This window comes from Melopsittacus undulatus, chromosome Z (genome assembly GCF_012275295.1).
Source record: "Melopsittacus undulatus isolate bMelUnd1 chromosome Z, bMelUnd1.mat.Z, whole genome shotgun sequence".
In the NCBI taxonomy this organism is placed as follows: Eukaryota; Metazoa; Chordata; class Aves; order Psittaciformes; family Psittaculidae; genus Melopsittacus; species Melopsittacus undulatus.
Window position 1 is genome coordinate 18886767 of NC_047557.1, and position 13141 is coordinate 18899907.

At 44.3% G+C, this 13141-nt stretch overlaps 1 protein-coding gene across 2 annotated transcripts in view; it reads right to left on the reverse strand.

Annotated features, from left to right (window-relative positions):
- The window catches only part of PLPP1 (phospholipid phosphatase 1), a 60217-nt gene extending 50688 nt beyond the window's left edge, over nt 1-9529 (reverse strand). The window contains exon 1 of one of the 2 annotated variants that reach the window (XM_034073191.1): nt 9388-9529. In XM_034073191.1, coding sequence (XP_033929082.1) covers nt 9388-9445 — 58 coding nt within the window. In that variant the 5' untranslated portion in view covers nt 9446-9529. The remainder of the gene's footprint in view (nt 1-9387) is intronic. The other variant, XM_031051577.2, reaches the window with a different exon arrangement.
- Nucleotides 9530-13141: the final 3612 nt, after the last annotated feature.

A 13141-nucleotide genomic window follows, 5' to 3' on the forward strand; every position in this document is an offset into this window, starting at 1 on the left:
CTTCCTGGAACTCATCACCAGTCCATGCAGTGAGCCAGGGGCCAGCTGTCCTCATTGCTGACAGACCTGACAAGGATTTAAGATCCACAAACTAACAGATAAAATACACTAGGAGGACAGGAGGGTGGAAAGGGAGAGCAATGCTGGTCGTAGCATGGGTAAGAGTCCAACTGGCTGCTGCTAGAGCAAGTGAGACTGACTTCTACTGTAACCCTTCCTGGTGAGGGAAAATTAAATATTTAATCACAGCTCACATTATGTGCTCAGTACTGCAGTCACTGATAAAAGCTTTGACTGTATTGTCTAGAGAATTAAAAAGCCCACAGATACAAAACCATATACACACCCCCAAAGACCAAGATGATCTACAAACAATCAAGCTAAAGCACTGGGCTTACCGACAGGGAAAACTACACAGCAAAATAAACGGAACTATCAAGGTCAGCTGCTGGCATGGCAGGGAGGGGTTTATTTTATTTCTATTTTTTTACTGCAGGTAATACCAACTCCAAATGGCATTTAAGACTAGTGCTCTTTTAAACTCCAGAAAATTTAATTATTTTTCCATTTTAATCTTTGTTTTGTGGGAGGGCACAGCAAGAGGCTTTCAGAGCATTTCACATACAGCTACACACCCTAACCTGAAATACCTCTCAGCCTCTAGAAAGGCAATGGACTATCAGTTATTAGGAGTGCAAATGCTTTTTTCCAATGAGCCTTACAAGCATAACAGTATTTCATTTAAACAGTCTTTACCAAAGCCAGGTCTTACAATGGCAATGTTACAAAGGGACTCAGAATTTCCATAAGATTGTCTACTTTGTCAATCACCAGAATGTCTTCATACAGTACACATTGCTGCATGTTTGAGTATTTTTACGCAATTTTTCACTGTACACTGAAGTTTGTAGTGTCTAACAGTATATTTTGAAAACATAAGCCCTTTATTAAGCTAAATCTATATAGAATTTTAAAAGAAAAAATTAGAACACCCTATATATTTTAGACCTATCAGAGCAATCATTTGGTAACAATTCAGAAGACTTTCTGAGAAGTTAATTTAACCAGAATTCGTAAAAAATATTTATACAACCGTGCTCTTAATACTTGAGTAAAATTAATAATACCACAGTATAAAAAGTCTTCCAGTACTCACATAATAAGTGCAGGTGTCATTTTCCAGTTTCAGTAGACATTAACAGTATCAGATTTGCAATCCAAGTTTCTATATATGAATTAGAGATTTCATTTCCTGTGTTGAGAATAGGAGTCTTACGATTCAGGCAGATACGGGAATAGTAACAAGAGGCTGAGTTTGCAACAGGAATAGTGATCTTGCTTCCATTCCCAAGATCTGCATTAGCATTAGACACAGCTACCATACTGGTTTTGAGTATTTTAAGTGAATACTAGTACTGCAGCATAGACTCACATATCAAAACAGTTAAAAACTGTTAAAAAAAGTTAAAAAGTTACAAAAAGAAAACTTTAGTTTCTTTTAGTCAGTAAAAAGCTACAGAACTCGTAAGAAACATCAAGAAAAGACACTGACCAATATGATGATTTTTGGAATTTAATGGGGTAGAGCTCCTGACTGGATGGAGCTATTTGCAAGGCTTGATCTCACTGCCTCCCCTCTGTATCTCAGCATTAAATGCCCTCATGGCCCCTTAAGGGCCATATATGTTCCCCATTAGCATGCTGCACATCAGAAGGTCCCATCATTTTAACCAGAAATTTATTCTCTTGGGTCTCTCCACCACTAGCTTTCAAACCAGCCTCTTCAGCTTAAGGTAAGGATAATCTACTGCCCCTCAGATACCTTAAAATAAGGAATATAAGCTTAGATACATGTATGTTACTTATCATTCCCATACTCCAGTTTCAAAGAATACTGCACCTACTGTTAAGTTTCAGTGACACGGTCAAAACAGGTTTACAGTAATCTGCAGATCTGCAATAACAGAATAAAGTTAAAGGGACAAAAATGCACTGAAATTACTTTGAGGGGAAAAATTATTCCAAGAGAAGTTAAGTTACCCAAGGTGCTGAATTTAATACATAATTGCTTCTAAACTTAAGGCAAAAAATGAGCAGAACTCCTGTTTGGTACAGCTTCCTCCTTGCGTAGAAAAGGGATCCTATTACTAAAACGTGTAACCCTTCTTCTAAACCAGGGATAGCTAGCTAACTGCTCAAAACCACTTTATGAGACTGAGTAACCCTCATGTGGTCTCTCTGAAAGCTACACAATTAGCTGTAAGAGATGAAGGGGAGAAGGAGACACTAAAATCTAGGCCAAGCTTAGCAATATTCAGTGTTTCATAAGGAGCATCAGAGAAAGAAGGATGTATTCATATGGCTCCTGCTTACCCCTTCAGTTCCATACAGTAGAATCAGGATTTACAGCCATCCCAAGACACCTGCCCTGACCTGACATACTTGCCTTTTATAATTTTAAATAAAAAGTTTTATTTTCCTGTTGCCACATAGCAAGATGCCACATGAACACAGATGCCAAAACTGTGTTGAAGTACAATACAAATAAAACTATTAAACTACAAATAAAAGATGTACAAATAAAAATATTGAAACACAATACAAATAAAGCTGTTGACATACAAGTAAAACCTTAACACACTTCTGAGTCAGACTGCTTCTTGGTTACAGCCTTTTAAAGATGAATCGGGGAAGTCTGTAACATAGCAAGACCAGCCGAATAATGCCTCCCGTACTGATCATTTCAAATTCTGTAAATAAGTGTGGCAACAGAAAGAGTATTTGATAAGAGCACCAGTTTGAACATTATTTTCGTGTATCATATTCTGCTAAAAAGCTTATTTGGGTCTATTTTTCATTTCTATATGAACAAGCAGTCTTGATTTTAAAAGTGGAACCCAACTGTGCTAAGACAGATTCTTGTACCAGAGAATCTGGAAAAAGTAGTTGGAAAGATACAATGCAAGTTTATCAACAGAGAGCTTTTAGTTCAGTGCCTTTGAAATAAGTCTCATAACTTGGGAAGCTCTTTCCAGAAAGGGGGTCAGATCATTAGCAGCTGATAAAAGATGAGCAAAAGACCCTTAATAGAAGCAGCAGTTTCCTTACAGTTTTTAAACTGCAGGACTACACCACTCTGGCTGGAAAATTGTTTGTAGGTCTACTCACAAGTGGACTGAGAGGTATTTTGCTGCAGCTGAACTGAACAGTATTTCCTGATGTGGTAGCAACTCTACTATTCCTACAAACAGTCTAAGAAAGTATCTTAAGGAAATCTTGCTTCTTCTGGATAGGTTAAAATGGTTTTCTTTGTTTTTTGTCTTTAAACTGGGCTGATTAGTCACTTGCTAGTCATCTATTACCTGCATGTCTAGTGTTTGTGGATTTTTCAGTTGTCTTCAGTCAACCATTTTACCTGATTAAACCCTAAGGAGGAGCTTCCATTGCAGAACAGGGAAAGGAATCAATCCCTGGCACCACTACTCCTGAGCAGATACAGCAATAATCAAGTGCATCACCAACGAATCTAACTTATTTCAAGGTCCTACTTCTGTGGGTGGTATAACTTGCCAATAAAGTCCGCTGTTAACTCTGTTTCTCACTTGCTTTTCTCTTTTCTCCTCCCCATCCTGAAAGGTGAGTTCATTCTAACTCTCCTGAAGTCATTCTGAAAAGAGCATTACCCATTGCTGGGGATAAAGTCCTGCAAGGGAAGGCTGCAGAACAAGCTATCTCTCATAACTGTACACCTTCCAGAGTTAAGCCAACGTCTTCATGCTACCTAATTCTGATGCTCCAGCAGTCACAGATAGAGGACTATCACAGCTTTACCCTGTCATCAGTGTCTGATCAGTGTAACAATGCTCCTACATAAAATTATGCAGTAGGACACAACCAGTAGTCAACTCCTCCTCCCACCAGGGCTCTCATAGTGTGGTTTTCAGACCAAGCTGCTTTTAGTCAGTGTGAGTTCACACTATCCAACTCTTTAAAAAACAGGTCAGTGTACTCAATCAGCTAATCACAGGTTCAGCAAGCATCCAAGCAGCTACAAAATTGAGGCAGGACCTCTTCAACTATGAGAGGTGAGCTACTGTATAATGTAGCTGTAGTGAGACACTTTATTTTCTGTTGAAAGTGTCAGAAGCCCCTTCCACTCCCTTTGAGCAAAGGTCATCACCTTTAGATAAGCACACTGCAATAGCTTTCTGTTTAAGGTTAAAAGGCCATCAGGACTCAAGCAGCTGGTAAGGAACCTCACTGCTGACAAGCATCTTCTTGTATTATGCCAAGAGCATAGTGCCAAATTAAAGATAATTTGGGAAGACACTGGAAGGTGAATTAGGATTTACCTACTGCTATAAAAATGAAGTGCAAGAACTTCCCTGAGGCAAGAGTTAGCTAGACTATAAGATACACTGCAAGAACAACACTTGGAAGAGAAAGAATCAGATTGCTGACTTCAAATAGTGTTCACTAGCCGAGTTCTAACCTGCAGCTTTTCAGTAGGCTTCCTAGCAAGATGGAGAAAGTCTAAGGATAGTGTATTTTTCCTTATGTGGGGGCAAACAAGAACTAACTGTTGCCAGAACAGTAACAAGGCACAGTGCCACAACTACTACAACTAGAGTACTTGGTCTCAGAAGTTTAAGAAACCACAGCAGGAAAGGGAAGACTTTCCCTGGTTTAGATGACAATCATGTTTCCAATGAACTGAGAGTCAACTTCACAAGTATCATCTCATGGTACCTGCTGGACAGTGTCATTTGAAAACAAGTTGCTCTTTCATATTAACCTGTTACAGCTTAATGATGTATTTAACCACTAGAATAAAGATTCAGCATCCACATGACATGGAAAATAAAGATGGTGACACATGTCAGTGAGTCACAAGCAGTCAGGGAGGTGGTTTTATTTGAACTAGGACAATCAGGAAGCACTAACCCACATACAAGGAGGCCTTCCCTGCCTAACAGCAACACCTTAATTGTCACGGAGACAGGCGCCTTCAGTGAGTGTACACTGCCAGAAGGGAAGAATGGCACCTAGAGCAGACATTGTACAGGGTGTGCAGTGGTCCAGTCACCTCAGCTTTCCACACCACATACTGCAAAAGCAAACTTACCTGCCCTATACACAGGAATCTGCTGTTCAGCATATGTGTGTAACACAACTTTCCATGCAGTATATGTTAAATAGTAACCATTAAAAAGTGACAAGTATTTAGTGCTTCTCGGTTTAGTTCACGTATTCCTTCTGTTTGGAGGACTAGAACAGCCACCTACCAACATCCTGCTTTTTTGCATAGCTACTGCTTGCAGCTCAAGGTGCTTCAACACCCAAGGCGCACAGTCCCACTGCTAAAGAACAGCTGGGCAGTAGGGAAGTTTCCAACTGGCTTCTTGACCCAGTACAGGGTGGAACAGAGGAGAGGAGAGGGAAAAAAAATCCCCACACATCTACCCACCAAAAATAACTAGATATAAAATGGATGTAAATCTAGTTAAGCAGCTCTTTACTGTTTCCAACATATTGCAGAAGAGTGGATTAGAACAGTGAGGAGCTAAATTCTTTAGAAGACATCAATTTTTCTAGTCTTTGGTTGTACATATTCTTACATTACACCAGCAATCACACATTGACAAGTACACTCCCTAATTACTTTAAATGGCTTGTCAGTGATTGTATAGTTAGGCAAGAGACTAAATAAAACAGTTTCTGTTGTACTGCATCCCTGCACTGAAGTTAAGACATGAACTGTAACAAGCACAGACCAGATGAGAGTTCTCCTAGAGTCTCATGTCATAGAGAATGTTCTCCTTATTGCTGCAGTCACCTCTGCAGAACTACTTTAATCTGACTTGGTCTTTGAGTGTGGTCTAAAGGTAAATGTGTTTGGCAGTTTTTCCACTTCTTTACGTGTTGTTTACCTGCCTTAATGAAGAAGGTGCCTGATTTGCAGTCAAACAATGGACATATTAAGAGTGGCAGAGAATATATATAAAGCCTAATGAAGAAATCACTCACAAGCTAAGTAATTAAGTTATTAGAATAAGATGTTATTTTTTGCATGACAAATCAAAAGTATAACAAACCATAAGAAACAAGTCTTAGTGTCAGAGAAAAAATGGTTTTCTTGTTGCCTAGAAATATCATTCCATCTACACAAAATGTCACTCTATCATAAAACCAGAAAGAGGCAAGTAACAGAAATATGCAGGAGAAGGAAACTCTGCAGTACAGGGCAGTCATGCTTTCCAGCAATGGAAGAAATCAACCACTGTCTACCAGCCCACAGAGAGGAAGGGAGCTGTTGCCTGCACTGCAGAGCTGCATACGGACATGCAGCACACACACCCTTAGCACTGCAGATCAGCAGAATGCAGATACAACCTCGTTGCACTATTCTAGGGCAGCTACTGAAGAAATCTGCAACTTTTCTTATAGATTCTCATTTTACAGAATATGAAGCTAGTTTAATGCTGAAACACTAGTATCATTTAGAAAGAAGGAATTCTCATCCTAGTAAGACAGAGAGTTTTTATTTACACTCAGGGCAGCAAAGACTGCTTTCCCTAAATCCTATCTCTCTCACAGGGTAGAAAGGTGGATGGGGGTCCTTAAGGCCAATTAAGAGCAACCTTAGACTTCAGTCCCATCTTAAAGGGGAGATGTTGCTCCCTCCTGTGCTGCCTGCTCTTTCTTGGTCTCTTACTTCTGCTCCATCTTGGGCACTTGTGAATTAAATGGGTTTAATGAAAGGTCTGACAAGAAGGAAAAAAAAAAATAATCACAATAAAGCTCTTTCTCCTTTCCTTCCCTTTGGAAAACTTGTGTTGGGAGAGTTGTACCTGCACAAAGAATGATTTGACTCAAACAGGAGTGAGTAAGTCACAGACATACACAGTCAGAGTAATCCACTTCCACTGCGGTGAACTTAGGGATAAGCCAGGTCACTGTAACTTGAAGTGCTAACCTTAGGGTTTTTCCTGGCCAACACTGTGAAGGCAATTAAAATAATTTTTTTTCCCCATCTTCACTTACTATGAGGAAGGGATAACAGGGAAAAAAGCACAAGCTCTGTATCAAGTGACAATAAGAGTTACCCTGAGGATCGTGACTATGCAACTGGTAGCCCTTTTTGTGTTAGAAGAGGCTACAACACCAACATTGAGAGTTCAGACCTCAACTGAAGTTGGCCTTCACAATATTAAACTTCCACTATGATACAGTTAAACAAGTTTTTCCTTGGAGGTTCCATATCTCTTTAGTGACGATACCAGGTATCAGGTTATTAATACCTGCAAGCCACTTTATCTGGGCAGTTACCTCAGTCACTTGAGCAGACTGTGCACAGGGTGGAGGAAGGGCAAGGAGAAAGTGAGAATTAGAATAGAAGCACACAATCGACAGGAGCTTACAGTAAAAAAAATTACAACAGATTCCTGCTTTAGACCCACAGGCTTAAGACCTATGTTCTTCTATGGGCCTGCCTCAATCACATGGGAGCCAGGGAGAAGGGGAAGGGAATTTGGTGCTCTAGGCATTATCTTTGCCATTCCTACATCTAGCATATTTTTGTCACAGCTAAAGTTTCACTGAAACCTGTAACTTGATGAGTTTAAAAGTTGCAGATGCCAAGAGACTTCAATGTTATGCACTGTCTATATTGGTTTTTTTTCCCTACTAGGAGGAAGGAAACAGGCCCAAGGGAAAATAAAAAGTCTGTCAACCCTCCAGCACACTGAGGCATCAGACTAGGGCATCTGTGATAGAAATGCTACATGGAGGCAGGGGAAGGTGTGTGCAGTGATACTACATTGCAGGGCAAGGTGAAGAATATACCCCCAGGTGGTAACCTGGGGCAGGAGCAGGGGGAAACTCTCATTCTTTTAGCTAAATAATCCTCATGTCATATGCCTCCTATAGACTTAATATATTTTGTTTTCCTTGATTACTCAAGATTAGTCAGGATATGCCAGTAGCTTCAGTATGAAGTATATGCACAGTGCAAAACTTTTGCTTAAAGATTTGGTAATGACAATTACCAGTACAGACAAAACTGCTTCACTGGACATAAAGACAGTGCGGATGTTTAAGCCTTGCAACAGCATAGCTTTGTAAAACTGATTTGAATAAAGATTGCTCCTACTGGACTAGGCAGATCCACTATGATTCCCCAGAGGCTCTCTCCCACGTAACATTTTTTCAGAGCAATGCATCATTCCCTGTAATTTTGTTCTTTCAAGCCATTTAGCTACCATTGCTTTATGAAGCACCTATCAAGATTAAGTGCTGCTCACTATGCTCCTACGGATGCTAGAGACCTCTGTCTGACTGAACACGACCCAGTGAGAATGACAAGAAGGTACTTAGCATTATGACTTAAGTACTATTCTCATTCGGTTAGGAAGCAAGCATCCAAAGCTAACACTTCCTAAGATTAACCAAGAAGTACATCTACAGATACTGAAGACACTGTCCAAGCTCTCAATAGCCAGAGGTCCAAGGAGTCACAGCTCTTAGAAAATAAAACTTTCTCTCTACTGATCGACTACAAACATCAGTACTCGTTACAGCGCGTCATTACCTGAAAGAAGAGAGCTAATGCAAACTGACAGACCACGACGCATTACTTGGGGCAGCCAAGATAAGCCGCTGCCGTCCTGCAGCGGTGTGCTCAGCACAAGGCCATCACCATGGCGTCTCTCCTGCCCCTGCTCGTGCCCCTCACCGCTGCACACAGACAAACATCGCGTTCTGCCGTACACCCCCGCTTCACTCTCAGCCTCAGCCCAGAGCATCACCGGGACCGCAGGCAACCAAGGCCTCAAAGAAAGCCACCTCCTCCTCTCTGCCGCAGCGCGCCGCCGCTGCGGGGCACGGGGGGAAGCGCGCTTCCCGTGATGCTGGACGCTGCAGGGCAGCCCTCGACCCCCGGGCTGGCACACACACCCTGCAGACCCCTACTTTCCCTCACAGCACAGGATTTGCCACCACCAGTTTATAGCCTAGGGAAGGGGTCAGGGAAGACACAGTAAGGACAGCAGAGATCAGAGGGAGCTCCAGGTATCAGTGGGTAAGCGGCAGCAGCTCCCTCTCCTCTGCAACTTCCCCGGGGGGCGGCAGTGACCAGATTCCTGCGGGAGAGGGGCGGCAGCGCTGCTGCCTCCGCGGCAGCGAGGGGAAAGAGGGAGGTGCGGGGTACAGAGGGCGGCAGGCAGTGGTGAAGAGGCAGCAGGCACAGGGAAGGGCATGGTGCCTGGCGCCGCTGGGGAAGAGAGTGGGAGAGGGGTAGCATGCGATTAGCCCAGTGCCGTGCGGGGAGGGAGCGCAGAGCAGCGCCCAGGCCGGCCCTCCTCGCCCCTCCGCGTCCCGCCGACCTACCCAGCACCACGCAGATCACGTCCAGCGCCACAAAGGGCAGCCGCGTCCTGTCAAACATGCTGGCAGCGCCGGGCGCCCGGCGCGGCGGCGGCGCCTCCTCGCGCGGCGCGGTGACAGCCTCGGCCGCAGGGGCGGGCGCGCAGCCGGGACGGAGGGAGTGGCTGAGGCCCAGCCACGGCCACGCGAGGCGCTGCGCTCCGAGCCAGGCGCTCCCCGCCCCGCGATCCCGGAACCCGCAGTGCGCTACTGCTGCCGCCGCCGAGCCCACAGGGGCTTTAAGGAGAGAGGGCAGGCGCGGGGGGTCCGAAGGGCGGGGTGGCGGTGCCTCATCCCGCCCCTCCCTGCCCGCCACTGTGACGCCCCTCTACCGGCCGCGTTCCAAGGGCCGGGCGGGCCCAACCAATCGCGGTGGGGCCGGCCTCATGCCTCGCCCCGCCCCGCCCCCCCCCTCACGGTGGGGCTGTGGCGGCCCCTCGGTCTCCTCTCGCCGCTGGGAACGGCTCGGTGCCGGTGTCGCTCGGGGCAGAGCCGTGGCCGTCCCTGCGCTCTGCTTCCACCTGCCTGCACGACGCCGTCCGCCGCCGGGGTGGGCCCGGTCCCCCCCGTTTCCTGATGGGGTGATCGTCACCGGGCTCAGCCGCCACCGGGCTGAGGAGGGCTGCAGCAGGTCCTGAGCTGCAAACCCGGGTGCTGCTGCTGTTGTGTTTTGCTGAGATTTTTAATATTTCTTTAACAAGGGAAAAGCTGTTTTCTGGAAGAGCGCTGGGAAATTGCAAAACAGCTGAAAAGTTGAGTTTTAGCCCAACCCAAAACAATCTTTTTCCATTTTAAAAGGTTTTATTTGGGAAGGAAAACAGTGAGCAACACGGAGAAAATGTGTTCTGCATAACTGCATTTTTATTTTACCACAGAACGGACAGATTTGTCCTCCAGTGCTGTCAGGCACAAACCTGTCACTCGGGCTGCTGGGGACCGGCTGCAATTGCAGGTGGAGTGAGCTTCCCTATTTCAGGCATCAGGCATGAACTTTCCTGCAACTTCTCATGTATTCCACCTTCCAGTTCTGTAAATACTTTGTATCATATCCTCAAGGCTGAATAACAGGTTTGGCAGATTAACAAGGGAAACAAGTCCTTGCGATGGAGGTTCCTCACTAAATGTGCTGTATCTTCAATTTGGCCATGCTGCCCAGAAAGGCAACCAACGAACATGATCCAGCTTGTGCCTAGGCAGGCAAGAAGGCCAAGAGCATCCTGGCCTGTATCAGCAATAGTGTGGCCAGCAGGGCCAGGGCAGTGATCATCCCCATGTACTGGGCACTGGTGAGGCTGCACCTCAAATCCTATGCTCAGTTCTGGACGCTTCACTACAAGAGAGACATTGAGGTGCTGGAGAGGGGCCAGAGAAGGGCAACAGAGCTGGTGAAGGGTCTGGAGCACAAGTGTGATGGGGAATGGCTGAGGGACCTGGGGGTGTTGAGTCTGGAGAAGAGAAAGCTCAGGGAAGGGAGGACCTTATCGCCCCCTACAACTACTGCAAGAGAGTTGTAGTGAGGTGGGGTTGGTCTCTTCCCTCAAGTAACAAGTGACAGGACAAGAGGAAACAGCCTGTGGTTTTACCAGGGGAGGTTTAGACCGGATATTAGGAAAAATTTCTTCACAGAGAGGGTGCTCAGGCATTGGAACAGGCTTACCAGGGCAGTGATGGAATCACTGGAATCACACTGGAAGTGTTCAAAAACTGTGTAGACGAGGCCCTCAGTGACATGATTTAGTGGTGGACTTGGAAATCCTGGGGTAAAGGTTGGACTTGGTGATTGTGAAGGTCTTTTCAAACCTAGTTGATTCCATGATTCTATAAACCGGTTTCATTTAGAACACATAAAGGAGCTCCACATGGCAGCCTGTACAGGAGCTCCCATTTTCATCTGATCACCCGAGAAGCATCCCAGCTACAAATCAAAATGGCCAGTTCTAGAGATTAAAACTCTGTATTTTCATCAGTGTGTAATTTACAGAGCACATTTTCCTTTGCAGGTGTTCTGGGATGGTCTTGAGGAGATAGAAACTCCAGTGTTGTCCTAAAACATAGTAATAGAACGAAATGAAACACAACCTAACAACGGTGAAAACTGCTTATCTTTGTCAGAGCAGCTGCTGAAAGACAAGTGTGCAATCTGTTCTGCTTCTCACAAAGCAGGGGATTGTTCACAAGGCCTTAAGCCAAGAGTAGATAACATCCCCCAAATTACAAGGTGGTTAAAGAAACCAGGAGACAGGAGAAGAGCAATGCAAACATCCCATGGGCAATTGTCTTAATTGCTTTCTTCAACCCAAAAGCATCACGTTAATCTTGTTGGGGCTAAGCAGCAAACAGCTCAACAGCTCTCCTGATCCACACCCCTATGCGGTAAATTAGAGACTGAAGAGATTACGCTAATTCAAATGGATCTCTTCCCAGAAAAATGTAGGCAAGATAGTGATTACTCTTTGAAAATACCTGGAAATTGGGCTGCAGCAGCTCAGCATTCACCAAACAGAGGAATTAATCATGCTTTATTGTCTTGCAGTTTCTACATCTCTGTTTCACCCTTGAGACATGGCTTGCCTGAGGGAAGGGGCATCCCTGCAATCTTCTGCCAGAATTCAGGAAAAAAAGCAGTCACGGGGTTCCTCTCCAAACTTTCCGTTGCACAAGGGATACAAGCCTCCCTGTTGCAACCCTGTTCCCACCACCAGGCTTGCTATGTCTTGGAAACCCCCAGCTGAGCACAGATGGAGGGATGGAGCTAGCACTGCACTCTCCTGGGCTCTCAGGAGGTTTTGCTGGGCCTTCACATTCAAACAAATATTAACCACAAAAGCACACCAATCCAAGTACTTTCAGCCTGAATTGCTGATCAGATTAGCAAACCTCTACATTACTCGAGGGTTGTGTTAGTACAAGTACTGTATGTTGTTATTTCACACAAAAAGGATGTTTTGGTGTAAAAGTGAAGGGGGCCTAGGACTGACCAAAACTGCATGCTTGAGCACCTTTTCAGTGAGTATCTGTGGAAGCAGCAGCACTAAGGGTAGCAGAAATGGAAAACTGGTGATGCTTGATCAAGGTCATCTGGAGCAGTGCATTCCTGAGGGGGTGGAGGATATTTGATTATAAACACAAACAGAAGTTACATTCAGCATCCATTAGAGGTTGGGGTGTTTTAAGTACACAATACAAATATCGGAGTTGCTAGATTGTTTTCCTGGTACTGAGAGTTTTGTATTACCTTCTGAGTCTCCGGCATTTTTCCTGTCTAGGCTTTGCTTCGTACCTATCCTTTGCTGCAAGGCACTTAGATACACACCATTCTTAACACTATTGTAACCTGGTGATGTCAAGTCAGATGCATCCATTTGCTTAGCAGGGTATATGCTAAAGAACATTTTTGAAGTGGGAGATGATTAAAATGAAGGCAGCAGACTATAACAACAAGTTATATTTTATCCCTTCATTAAATTTTCTAGTTTTAAATGGTCTAATATTACTTCGTAGAATTTAGATTCTCCTAAATATCTTCACCTCTCACATATTCTCCTGTTTGGTTATTTATTGTTAGGGGGTTTGGTGTTGGTTTTTTTAATTATATCTTTTTGTTTGTTTAATTGAAAGCAGTGAGTTTTGGTTTTGTTCTGTTTTTTAAAATTGTATCTTTTGTTTAACTGAGAGCAATGAACAGCAGAGAACATCAAGACCAAGTTAAATCTCAGTT